The 14,508-nt window shown below is 43.7% G+C and overlaps 1 protein-coding gene across 5 annotated transcripts in view; it reads right to left on the bottom strand.

Moving 5' to 3' along the window:
* The window catches only part of LOC132904525 (uncharacterized), a 307,845-nt gene that overhangs the window by 135,012 nt on the left and 158,325 nt on the right, over positions 1–14,508 (bottom strand). For all 5 annotated transcript variants that reach the window (XM_060955100.1, XM_060955102.1, XM_060955101.1 and 2 more), the window contains exons 4-5: positions 4,767–4,967; positions 3,369–4,344 (exon numbers count right to left, since the gene is read on the bottom strand). In XM_060955100.1, the coding sequence (XP_060811083.1) occupies positions 3,369–4,344; positions 4,767–4,967 (1,177 nt within the window). The remainder of the gene's footprint in view (positions 1–3,368; positions 4,345–4,766; positions 4,968–14,508) is intronic.

Raw genomic sequence — 14,508 nt, 5'->3', positions numbered from 1 at the left:
AGATCACAAAAGTACTTAACCAGCCAATTATTCATTATCCATTTGATATAATGATGTAAGTCTTAACATTCAGTGGATTCATATTTAATACCTGGATATTCATGCTGTTTACTAACTTTTTATTAAATATGATACATGTGTGTGCAAATACTTTCGCGAGCCTATGTACCTCCGAATTTTCATTAAAACGAGACTAAGATAAGGTCCTGAGCTTGTAGTAACCGGAAGACCAGCAAGTTTCGAGATTTCGTAATGAGAATCGTGGGCGGTTCGTTCGCTCTTGAACATTTACGTCCTTAAGCGAGGACGAATCGCGCGCGAACGAGTGAACCGCGGCGATCGCGAATGCAAGAGAAGCCGTACAATGGGCCGCGCACTAATGAAACGCGACGGCCAGCGCGAAGTCATGTCCAATCTTATGGCGTTAGATGGACAAACCGCGTCACAGCTTCTTCCACGATGACAGTGCGACTGACATTCGAACGGCTCGGGACCGGTTTCCGTGTCGTGACGTCCCGGCTTTAAAAGACGTTCCTCTTCGACACTCTGCGCGGCCATTTTTGGCCACTCATTTGGATTGTGTTCTGGATGTACTGTGACGTGAATTGTAGGAAAATGCATTTTTGTAATTTATATTGTGTATGATCCTGAATTTGACTGATTAAAAGGCGACGTTAGTGGGAAAGACAAACTGGAGAAATTAGCACGTTATTAACAGAAAGTACAGTAATTATCATCGCGATTCAGTATCACGAGGACGTTCGAAAAGCACACTACGGTAAGTATTTGAACTCGAAGAAGTACAACAATCGACATGACGTTAAAGTTTCACCGAACGCAAAACCACTAAAATCGACTGATTTTATCAACTTTCTCAAAATCTCATCATACGCAATACCCAAGTTACGAGTAGAGATTACAGGTTACCCAAATTGCAATTATATCTTGTTGAAGTGGTCGCCACTTCTAAGAAAACTCTACATCTGGTTTTTTAGTTTTCTCAAGCACTGAAGCCATCGACAGCGTATAAATAAAAGACTGGGTCGAAGGCAGACCATAAACAGTAGATAGGCGACGTTGGCTTCAGGGTTTTCAGTCATAGAGTAACACTGCTAGCGTGCGGATTTGGATCAGCTCAATGATATTCCGATTTGTATTTACACTTCAGTATTTAAAACATATTTTCTACCTTGCAATTTATCCACGCGTTCCTTTGTTCACATACATCTAGTAACCTCGACATATCTACTACCTAAAGACCGAGCTACCCTAACCAACAAGACTACTATTGATCAATCGCAATAAAACAACGTTTCAACTAAAATGCTTCGCGAACAATTACGTCCGAATCCTAGCGATGCCAGGAATCCCTTTCATCGTCCCGGGCTGCGGCGCGACGGAATTAAAGGTAGAAACCTCGCTCGATTCCCGTTCACCTACGCGAGTCAGCCGTGTTACGTAACTTCGCTGCACGAGAGGAGACAAATACCATAAGTCAGCGTTAGCGCGGCGCAAACACACCGCTAATGGCAAACGGTACTGGTGGGTGGCGCACAGAATTCGGCGCTCCGCAAACCTGTCGGCGGCGGTACCAAAGGACACCGGAAGACGCGAGACGCGATGTGTGGGAGGACACGCGAAAAGAGATCGGCCGAGTCATGAAACTTCACGAGAAGATCCATTCGGGAACGCCTTTTATTTCCTCGACGAAAGATTGGCTGACAATTTACGAGTTCGATGGAATGGTCCGATGGAATGCTCATCCTTTGTTGGTGAGGTTGGGTTTCTGCGGATCGTTGATTGGGTTTATGGAAGTTTATGAGACGTGGAAGGAGCTTAGGAGCTGTGGTAGCAACGAAGTTATGATCCTCTATTGATAGTTGGTTTGGATTAAATTCAATTACCTACTGAAGATTATTGGGATTATTAAATCAATTATTGAATCGATACACGCTCCTATATTAAATCATAGAACTATTTCATTATAAAAGACGAAAGATATGACTTACTACGTTTTCTCCTGTGGTCTTCTTCTAAGAAGGATATACGTAAGTAGATGAGATCAGAAATATTATTGTACGAATGAAACTTGTCCTAGAAGCGACGCATAATAGCCCAGGATTCACCATTCATTCGATGTCAAGTATTCTAACTTAAAGGACAACTTGAACCGCAAAAGGTTACAAGTGTCAAGAATAAATGCATATACACTCGTTCCCTGACAGCGAGATGCAAGTTCAAGTATTATTCTTGCGTCATTGCTTTAAATAAACCTCGCGAGCCTCGACATCGAATCTAAAGATACGAGCAACCATACATAATAACTAATGTCCATTCCTCGAGGCAAGGAAATTAATCTCGTTCGTTAGGACTGGAATCGGTGCGATGTGCAGATTGTTTCGCGTAACACACTTCGAGATTTTGCAGTCGCTCGTGCCATCAGAAAATTTCTAATCAGACGCGAGCTGTCAAAACTCGAGCGCGATGCCTCGTGACGTGTTTCGTATCGCTGATACGTGTTTATCTTCGAGCCCAAAGATAAACGCTGGCTCATCCGCCATTGCTCGCTCGGAATCCAAACGATAAACCTCGAGCGAAGATTTTCTCGAGCAGGACAATCGAGAAACGTCTCGCGTCCTCGACGTCAGATTTTTTCTCGTAAATTGCTAGTGAGAATCGAGCCAATGTGGAAGCTCTTCAATGGCCGGCGTGACGCGAAGTAGCCACTTTACAGCCGAACGCCGCCCACGCGCCGCTTCCGACAGAATTTCAAGTTCATCGAGGGCCTCGATAAATCATAAGAACGGGTCTGTATAAATTTGTCGCGATACTCGACTCGTGGGCGCCGTGAACTTTTCGCGAAACGCGAATCTGATACTTTGTACGCTAGGGAACCGTCGTGGGACGATAAAGTCGATGGAAATATGCGCGGAGACTTTGACGCGCAGAAGGAGAGGTAGAGTGACACATGCAGTTTAGGTTTCGTACACACAAAATTGAATGGGATATTAAGATCGTAATTCGTATCACCTACTTTATGTTTCGAGTATTTATCATTGTTCTCCTTTGATTTTCTTTTTGCAAGATAAAATTGGGCCAATTGAAATAGAAAGACCAGCTACTAAATAGATGTAACGAAATAACGCCACAACTTCAACATCATCGTGCGCACAACAGTAATAAAACGACCACCCTGTTCGCGATTCATTACTGAATTAAGCGACCGTTTCAGTGCCCTTAATTAAATACCATCGCAGCTCGTTAGTTACGCTTAACCTAGAAGACACTTACTCGAGTCTATTTATAACATCCAAGTGTACATTCGTTCTCTCTACTTTTTAACTTAACATAGAAAAACGTTCACTCACCGAATCCCATCCGAACTTCTTCCTCGTCGTCACTGTCGATATGTTTAATCCCGGCGATCTCGAAGCTCCTCGTCGACTGTTCCTTCCTCTTTATCAAGGACGAACAATCGCAAGTATCATCTCCGTTTCCACAACTGCAATCATCTCCAGCACACCTACACCCCAGTAGAGGATCATCCGTGTCTATATTCCTGCACGCTGGGCAAGGGAACGTTAAATCATCCAGCGAAACCCTTTCGATCTTCCTCTCTACGGAAACCAGAAGATTTCCAATAAACGTGGGCAACTCGTCGTCACCGACGTCATCCACGTTTCGGTGGTTCTGCAGCCTGTTTTCCACGTCTCCAGCGATATTTCCATCTTGCTTCTGCTCGAGGACAGCCTGGTCCAGTCGCAGGGGGGTCTTCAAGTGATCAGGAGCCAGCGCTTTGCTCCTGGTCTCGCACCTGGCGGTCTCCTTCCACTTCTCCATGGTCATCGACGAGACGACCTTGGCGCATCTCTTCACTTTAGCGCGACTCTCGTCGCTGGAAAGACTAGACGAGTGATTCAAGCTGGCCCGCGTCGACGTCCCGTTCGATTCAGCGGCCTCCAGCTCCGCCTTCCATGTGCCCACGCTCGACGTCGACCTGGACTTCATGACCGCGTGACCGCTGTCCACCTCAGAGTCGACGTCGCGATTATCGTTCGAACTTTTGCACTCGAGCCGATCTATCGACCGAGTCTCCTCGCGGCGATGCTCGAACGCGTAGCCCTGCTCGCGCGTCCTCGAGCGAACTTCCTCGCGTGAACGTCGCCTGGGCCGCATGCTCTTCACGGTACTCGACGATTGCGGCCCAGCCAGGCTGCTGCTCGCCGCACCGGTGCTCCCCTGCCCCTTTCGAGACACCTCCCGCCAGTCCATGAACTTCTCCTCACGGTCCCAACCGAGGAACCCTGGAGCCCTCATCGACGTCGTTCGCCAAACTACTGCGATCTGCGTAGAAGAGGGTTGATATATGCATTTGACGTACATACGACATAGGATCGGTTGCGTGATGGTGAAAATCAAATGAGAAGTGGAAAAGGATGTAGGATAGATTGGTGAAAGTTGTAGGGAGGCTGTGTTACGTCAGTGGGGAGAGACTATGTTCGAATGTAGATTAGTTTATTGACTATACTGGGCGTTTCGTTTTAATTCATTCGTCAGATTATCTTCGTAACTATTTGTTCTTCGACGATACGTTTCACGTGAAAACGTGCTCCACGTTGCTCTGTATCAAAGAGGACACAAGCTTCATGCACAAATAACTTTATGAGGGGAACAAATCTTATATACAAATCTAGTAAGATTATACGAGTACGCGAGCAATTTGCGGCGGATAGGAATGAAAAAGACGACAGAGAAACGTGACTCACCTCGACGGTATTTCGCTCGTCGGTTTCACCAGCGGCAACTTCGCCGCTCCCCGAGGTGGTTGCAACTGCAGCTGCGCTGCGTATGCAGAGGTAACATTCCCCGAGACGTAGTGCGGAGGCTTCGAGCTCTCCTAGCTGCAGGACGAGGCCACGTCTGCCCAACGTCAGAGGCCAGCCTTCCGGTACCACGGACTCGTTTCCCTGCAACGGAATCATGCTTATTATTATGCTAATTTGCGACTCAAGGTTATTCAAGGTTATATGAAACGATATAACAACATAGAACGAAATTCTGAGGAGACTTCGGGAGATGAACTAATATTTGATATTAACAGCAGAATCGAAAAGAAAAATATATTTTCATCGTCAAAATTTCATGTTAGATTGCTTCTCTTTTACTTTTCCTTTCTTTCTTTCGCGTACGTTTCATTTATGTTAAACAGTTTCTGTCAATAAATAAAGTTCGTACCGACCGATAAATTATACTGCACATACATTTCTACATTTTCTCCTAACCTGTAGTAAAAAGATTTAAAGTTTATTTCGGTATTACTAGCCATTCTACTTAAAAGAAGGCAGAAATACTCGGGTAGAAAAATAATTACGACTTTCGATATGCTTAAACAAACTATTCGGCAAACCCACGCGACAGTTCCGATAAATTACCGCAGCGAAATTTATTTCCCCTATAATTTGTAGAAACATAAAACACCCACAAACGCGTTCCAATTACCTCATACACGAGGGGGGGAGAAGGCCCATATTGGTTTACGATGCACGCAAACACGCAAAACAGCGATTCTCGGTCCCCTCGGTTTCCCACATCAATTGGATCGTCCCGTGGTCGCGTTAGAGGGGCGATGAAAAGGGCCCCGGACAATCGGGACGATTAATTAAAAGCCGGAAGCTCCGTGGCTAATGAAATTCCTCTAAATAAGTTATAGGAGAAAGGGAGGGTAATTGCAAAGCCAAGCCTGCGCGAGAGGGAACGTTAATCACCGGTGATTAGAGGGTAATCAACGCGGATATGCCCAAAATTGAGCAGACGTGTGCTGCTAGTCGCGTCATACCTGTCCCACGGTTTAATTCGTTTCTGTCAGAGGAGAATACGAATGGAATTTCGTTGGACTCCGATTGCATTTGTGAACTGGAGAAACAGAATGAAACGTAAAGTTCATTTTCTGCGATAATTATACAAGTAAAAAATTACGATTTTATATTTTGATATTCTGGTATAGCTGAGACCAGCTGCTCCCTAACGAGTCTTTTAGGAATCTTGGCGAAACTGAATTTTTTGTGCGATATAAATAATGATTTCTGTGACGGATAAAAACTTCATCTGACAGCAATTGAGTTTTTACTCGATTAAGATATAAAGTGTTTCATAACACGAACTCGCACTTGATAATTTAAATACGTGAAAAATTTGGATGGTTACATCGAGATACAAGGTAATCTCGTGGAGCTCCTTACTTAAGAACAGAGTTATTGAAACACAGAAACATTCGTAAAGCTGAAAACGAGGTCAGACAGAGCAAGTATTCACGTAAGCGCGTTTCGTTATTTCCTTATTGAGACTCGCTCTTAAGGACTTTCCAGTAATAGGCATCGTCACGGCTGTAATTGCTTAATAAAACCTGCTCTACCTGTTTTCGTATCAATAACAAACAGTCTTTTACAAACCAATTATTACGAGAAAAAATATGAAAGATATTCATGAAATTCTACGCAACAAATATTGCAATGATATCTTCGCAATTTTATGTAAATTACTACATAATTTGTTATTAGAGTAGATTCTAAGAATCTGATAGAATCGAGTGAAAAAATTCCAAGATCGAGTAGAATCCTTGTCTCGACCAGAAGACTCTCTTTGTCAGAAACGGTGAAAGGGCAGCGTTGCAACGCTACTCCCAGAACCTCGTGTTTCGCCCACGCGCATCGATGCGCGACCCAACGTGTAAGCAATTAGACGGTGCGACACGCGAATAAAAGCGACCGGTAGAATGCTCACACCTTGCCCGCATACCAACAGCTGGAAATTAAACGACGCGAACACGCCATCAAACTATGCGATCTTTTTCTACCCTGCGTACAATTTGACATACTCGCTAGAATCACATGCGTACAGATTTTCAGAAAAATCTTATTTCCAGAAATACCTTATTCTTTTTACGATTATTAAAAGCGTGTAAACGTTCTACGAAAACTAACGTTGACTTTCACCAAATTATTTATTTTCAGCCAAATGAAATTTGTCTTGAAATCGAACTTCAATTACCATTTAAATAGTACCATTTTAAAGCATATTACCGTACAGTGTTTCCAGCGTTAATAACACGGTATTCTCAAATGTAGCACATAAATCAAAACACTGCCAGCCGAGTAAGTACCTTGCCTATGGACTGGTACCTTGCCCAACGAATTCCAAGCCATGTTGAAAAATCAGATTGCAGTTTGAAAAGACGCGAGTAACCTGAGCCGACTGCAAAGCCATTCCATTCTCGCCACCTCGAGTCGTATAAACGCGTGTATCCATCAATAACCCGACACCTAGCGGAGACGTTATCTTCGAATCGGCCAACTCATTTAGGAATTCATTACACTCATTAATTCGCCGTAAAACCGCGAACCATTATAGATACATCGGACATTTCCATCGACGTCCATTGTATCCGCTATCGCGTTCTTTGCCGCGCCTAGCATCGATATCGATCACTTTTTCCAAGACACTGCTATAAATAACTAGGATAATAAAGTCGCAAAGACGGACAAAAATCTGCACGAATCGCTAGGTTGACAGTCGAATTCCATCGATATCGATCGCGAAAAGCTGTTTCCCACGCGGTGATCACAGATAGATCATATCGTAGGAGAAGAAGTTGCGTAATTCGATCGAGAATGCGGCTTAATTAAGTCGAGAACGCGAAAGCGTGCCATGTGCCACGTATCGCGGTTCCTTTGTGTGTCTATCGAATAGTACAGCGATAGAAATTGGCCAGGGTATCTTGCAGATCCGCTTCATATTGCGAATTGTGTCAAAAAAGAGCAGGAGAACGTATGTCTATGAAATGTATGGCAGAATTTGTAACATGATACTTCAAACTATCGTATGAAAGGATTTGACCAAGATTTGTGTAAGTTATTCGTAACGTTAGATCATTTTGTTAGATCATTACATCGAGATACTACTTGCAAGGATATTGTGAGCAGCATTTTAAGTAGTAAAGGTAAACGAAAAGGAGAACATGCTACATTGTGAGACTTTCGACGATAATTATCTTGTACATATTCTATATTGAAATGAAAAAATGAATAGATGTACGACAAAACTAATTATCCTAACCTATTCGAAGTTGAGATCTTATCATAAAACCAATCCTGATAGTTGGAATACTTTTCTGTTTATATCGAAGATCATAGCATAACGCAGTATGTAAGTAACGCATCTGGTACATCATTGATCATTTTGTGTAGGTATTACACAACACACCTGCTATTAATTAGTCAAATATACACATAAATTACTAAATCTATTCTCAATCTCTCCTACTATCTTTAGAAACCTCTGCCAAAACGGTCAACGTTAACTTCTCACCTAGTATCCAATAGATCTCTTGCAATCGCTTGCAGCACACAAAATAGCCAATTCACGCTCTCGAGCTATAAACGAGATAGCCGCTGGGGGGAAAGGAGAGCGTACGATACAGGCGGGTAATATCTAGTAATTTCATCTTGGATAGACAAGGCGACACGACGAGGTGGTCGGGTCGCGCGGCATAGTGCGGCAGTGCGACAACCTGGAGAACGGAATCAACGTGTCGACAACAGGCCGGACTACGTTTATGATGGACGCGATAAGAAACGAGGCCCGTGGCTGTCACTGGCGTGTCTCATTAGCGGTAAACGGTTCGGTAGAGATGTATCTAGCGCCGAAACTAGCCTGGGCTTTCACTCGCGCCGCTGATTTACTGATCGGGCGCCCTTCAATTTACGTCGCACCTAGGTCGCGTCGTGTTTCGCCCCGACCACGAAACCAACGCTACGCCGGATACGCGGAGAGATAGGAAGCGTGTAAATCAAACCGTTCACCGTGAGCCGCGCGCGGCTCAGCTCCGGATCGTTAAAAGCGCCACTCGCCGCCAATTTCCCGGGGACGCCAGCCATAAAGCGTCGAGAAGGCGTTCTCTTCGCTTGCGTCATGACAATGGACCGATATGAACAATATCGCACGATCGGGCGTATAATACTCCGGCGCGATGATTTTACGGGACTCTCGCCGCCACTGGTTGTTGAAATTTTGATGGTGTTGCGTAATTATTGATGCAGTGGAAAATAGAGAAATTCGAAATAAGAAATGGGCGAAGGAAGTCTCGTGACGGCGGAAGGAAAGTAAAAAGCTTCAAATTTTGTGTTTCTGAATTTCTAAATCTCCAAATATTTGAATATCTGGATCTTCGAATCTCCGAATCTTTAAATTTTCCTATTTCCAAATGCATGGAAATTCAAGCCGTCACTGGCGGTTGAAACTCAACTTTCGTCCTGTTTACGTTCCACTTGGGCTCTTTTAAAAATTCACCGACAACGCACCAGTGGAAATTCTACTCATGTAACTGTTTCTAAGAAAACGACAAAGAGTAACGTTACAAATAGGAGTGTCCAACTGGTATCGATGCGATCGAACGGAAGAATTCATAATAAACGATCGAACGCGAAAGAAGTACTCTTGTACCGGATGCCATCAAAGTGACAGACGCCTGGTACGTGACTGACGAAGCCTCGTTAATCCTAGTTCCTACTACTAGCGCGTGTACCGTGCAACGCACACGGACTTCTTTCACGCGTAATGCGCGTACGAAGAAAACACGAAGACGGCGAGAGATTAGGTGAGCTTGAAGAAAGTCAGCTTGAGATCCATTTCGATCTCGTTACAGACCGAAAAAATGCTTTAGTAAACTCGTTTCCGGTTATGTACATACGTTCCGCGTTACTTGTTTGATATTCGTGGTCAATGAGCAAGCATAACCACTTTCAGGTGAAACAAGATATTAATCTTTTAAGCAGTGAATGTACGAATTAAGTTTATTATATAATATATAACAGTTCTGACTTAAATGCTTGTAGATGTCAGCGTGTCTGATCTCAATGATCATGATTTAAGATGCAACGTAATACGTAGACAGAGGATCTCACCCAGAAGACAAGTTCCCACAGGCAGAGAAAGCAACCGCACGCGGAGTTCTCCGGTTTTGATCGCGAAATTGTGTTCGCGGAGCGCGGAGACAAATACAAGCGGGCAGCCGCGCCAAATAGGGTTCCGCCGCGTACTGCGAATGGAGAGGCATTGTGTAGTCATTCGAAAAGCCGCAAAGGCTTAGGCGCGCGCGTCGCCAGAAACAAGCCACCAGAACGGCGGCGGTTCGTACTGAAAGACGGCCTAAGACCTAATCTGCATTTTAAACGAGCCGTGAGCTCGCTCCTCGCGAGAAGGGAATCGCCTCTCTTCGCGCTGCCGAGTTAAATTCTTCGGCCATTTTGCTTTCTCCATCTACGATACCTGGATGTAGGGCTTCTTGCGCAATAACGGATCACCAGACAATCGACAGCTGCCATATCGTATCACAGATTGTAGATTTTCGTTAGAGAAACGGTATTTACAATTGTAGAATATTTTTCCCTCGAATAGGATAATCGAACGTTTATCTAATTTCACTTCATTACCTTCATAAGTGACTATTATGCAGAAAATTTTATTGACTCTTTCTTTTTCGAAGCATCTAGAATTTGGCATAAGCGCAGAGGCAATCAGAGATTGTAAAATGAATGTGATTTTGTTTCGAGAGTTTTCGCTATTTATAGTGCCAGTTTAAGTATGCGAGAGAATTCTACCATGCAAATTATACCTCTTTCTGCTATAGAATTTTTTCTTAAGTCATAAACGTTAATATCTAACACTGAATAGATTACGAACGAGGAAGAATAGCAAAGCTCGCGATAAGCTAAAAATTCTTGGAGAAATTCAAATACTTTCTTAGCCTTTTAACCAGAATCTCCGGTCTTAAAAATATTCTTTGAACTTTCTTAAAGGACACGGAAATCAATTTCATTGGAGATACCATGGTCGTCGGACGTTCACGTGGGAGAGAAACGCGTCCAGCTGGCGGTCGTAGCGAAACGCAACTTCTCCTCACGACCAATTAATCATCGCTTAACCTTTCGTTCGAGGGGGACCAACGAGAATAGAGGGGCTCGCTAATCGCGGAAGGAATCCGTTCCCTCTTTAAAACGGCCACTAAATTGCTGTCAACGTCTCCAGGTCGTTCAGCACGTTCACCATTTGCCACGTAACGCGGTAAATGGTCTTTCAGGTATTAAACTTCCAAGACATCGAACCAGGTTTTTTCGTAGCTTCTTCCATTTGTTTCGTATGGTTTCCCTTTCGTTTCACGTTGCATCTCGTTCATCAACGGATTATACGACTTTAATACGCGTGTCTCTGAACACAAGAAAAAAAAAATAGCGGAAAGAGAGAAAGAAAAAAAATATCAGCACTTTCTCTTTTATCATTCACGTTTAATTAGTCCGCACGTATACACGCGACACGAGGCGCGAGAAACGTCGCGCACGCGAACCGTTCATTAGGCGCATCGTTTTTCGCTTCTGTCCCTTTTCTTCGCGCGAGCTCTGCTCGAACGCGAGAAAGCGGACCGGAGAAATGAAATCCTTTACGATCGAACGAAAATATCGAACGTTATCCGTGCCATGCTATGATATTCATATCGTTAATGGTATAAGAGATTTCCATTGATTTTGGTTCAATGGAAACCGTAGAGAATTTAAACGATACGAAGTAGTAAATTGTAATAACGACGGATATGTTAGTTAAATTTAAACTACTTGCAAATACAGTTTTTTTATTTTCATTTTCATTAAAGATTGAGAAACTGTATTTGTTCGTAGACTGGAGTTATATTTTACGCCCGATATATGCATCAGCATATAGATTTACCTATTCCATAAATCATAAATACCTTCCACCTGACTTCTCATTAAAAACGTCAAAGACCAAAATGAATGCGAAAACAGTTTAATAATCTCGTTAGCGACTTCTCGTACAATGAGAAACATAATTCATCGTTCAGTGCCTAAACAACTTCATTAACCGATCCAGAAGCCTGTTGGAGACCCTGGAGGGTGCTAACAGTGTTCCTCAAGTCCGAGTTGGCGTTATCTCGTTAAAAGCGAGGCGATGCGTCGCGACGATGCAATTCATTGTCGCGATATCTGCGATCATATGCGTAGTCAGCTACCTCTCCGCGAGCATTCGTCTCATGAATTACGATCGACTCATCGATTCTATCGAGTTAATAAGTCCGGGTCTCGGTCGTGGCGATCGCGGACGCCGATTAACACGTCGCTTTTATCGCGATCGCCGTGTCGTACGACCGGCTGTCGGATCGTCTCGCGTTCTCCTTGTTTCTGCCTCGTCTTTCATCGCAACCTTCTCCCTCCGACGTTTAATCCTTAGACGCTTGGAACGTTAGTGTTACCTGTCGTCTCGTGTCTCGATTCGGTCACGACTATCGTGAAACGTGTCGAACTTCAATTTCAGGAACGATTAAGCACTTGTTTCGTTTAGACGTTTCAGTTCCGTTTTGATATTTGAGGTACTCATTTTTTGTTTATGATCGCTACACGAATTTGTGTCAGAGGCAGCGTGGCGTGTTGGTTTCTAACACGTATATCTGGGATCTCTAAAGAAACATTCCTTGCTGAAGTCGACGCCAGTCCTTTGCACAAGTTCCAACTTTGTCTATCCTTATCTTACGACCCGAAGTTACAGAAACTTTCGACGTACATTCCACCTTCACAAGGAAACAGCTTCAAACAGCCTCTATCGACCAACTAAGAATTTTCGAACTTCATTCTTTTAGACATTCCACTATTCTCCTCTTACGTTATCTCCCTCGAAACTTCTCGCATGTTCCCTTCTCCCCTATTACGCAACAACACCTCGAACGGAGGACTATGAGGAATCTACATGAAAAGATTCCTCAACCCGATCACCTCGAAGAGAAACACAACCTGCACGATCTTTCGCCTAACCTCTCCGACAACCAAATAGAAAAATCTTAGGAAATACCGCGTGTAACTTTCTCACAGACTTCAGACGACTGCAGACGACTGCAGACGAGAAGCATTACGACGTCCACGACATCCATCATTCGTTCCGATAAACGGCGAACGCGACAGCGACACCGCGTCGTCGACCGATCAGATATCGTTAAACAGCGTTCACCGTACGCGACAGATAACACCGTAGACACGAGTTCCGGCGGCGTTCGAAAGAAAATTGACCCAACTTTCAACATTGTCGTCGTCGTCCGAACAGATCCTATCTTGGTTCTCCCGTGGCCTGTGTCTGCCAGTGTGCTCGACCGATCGAGCCCGAGGAATCGCGATCGACTCGCAATTTCACTTCGTCGGTGCGGCGCGGCGGCGGGACGCGATTCTTTTCCGGCTCTCTCGCAACCCGCCATTATCTGATGTGACATTTCATGAAAATATGACGGGGCTCGTTCGTTATTAGGCTCGCCAAGCCGCGAGCACCGTGCCGCCAGGCAATTATCGTTCTCACGGTGTAATTATCGCGATTGTTATCCGTGGGGCGAGGCCAACGGGGTCAGATCACAAGGATCCACGTCGTACAGTGTTTCTGACTATCCTATCCTCCGCGTCTTGTCTCCTGAACTTTTCTATCGTAGATGGGCAACCTTCTTTTCTTGGGATAAGGAAATCCTTGATCGTGTGTTTAATCACAGAATGAATGGAAAAGTGATAGAAATGATCGGGGACATCGAGCGTTATTATTTTGCGTGGAGATGTTATTACGTGGAAATACTTGAAACAATATTACGAACTATAAGATTTCTTGATAATATTTAAAGATTGATATCTAATTTGTCTTATTCTGATCAACGACACTGTCGTTGCAAATAGGAAGCAAATAAAAATATTATTTGTTAGATATTCTCTGTCATCCTCGTCATATGCTAGTAATCCCGTAAACTATCATAATTTCTCATTCAAAAAGATTATAACAAAAGAATGGTCGCGATGAAAGAGGCTTCAATCCGTTTCCATAGAAGCAACTCGCTCGCGTTCTGGCCCGCTGATTATCACGGCTAAATATAGAGCGTGCAAGTAAATTGTCGTTTAATTAGCAGACTGCCAATCATTTTGTTATCGGCATTCTTTGTTGGCGAACGAGTAACCGAGTCTCCCCTTAGACAGCCACATCCTGTTTCTGATTATCGACGAGTCTGCATCCTCTCTCTACGAACCTAAGTTCACGTCGCCGTGACTTTAACCTTTGTCAGGGACATTCTCAACCAATAGAGGGGAATTATTGAAAACAAGCGCTGTTTAATCGAGTTGTAGGAAACTCTTATAAAAATTATATTCACAAATTCTTTAATGAGAAATGAATCATTCCTCCTGCACACGGTACGTACTGTTATACTGCCATCGAATAATCGATTTCTAACAACATTGTTAATCTCCAACTTCTAAATTACGATGACACAAATTATTTATTAATTAATTAGAATTTCTTTCCCCACCAGAATACGATCTTATAGAAACTATTAAGAAAATTAGGCTGCCTTCATCCAAATTATTTTTTCTCATCTCCGATATTTCCTTTGTCAACACTCGTTTACCAACACCCACATTTCCATTC

Source organism: Bombus pascuorum, chromosome 2, assembly GCF_905332965.1.
Source record: "Bombus pascuorum chromosome 2, iyBomPasc1.1, whole genome shotgun sequence".
Classification (NCBI taxonomy): domain Eukaryota; kingdom Metazoa; phylum Arthropoda; class Insecta; order Hymenoptera; family Apidae; genus Bombus; species Bombus pascuorum.
Note: the sequence above shows the minus strand (reverse complement) of the source record. Positions and strands in the feature narration are given on the sequence as shown.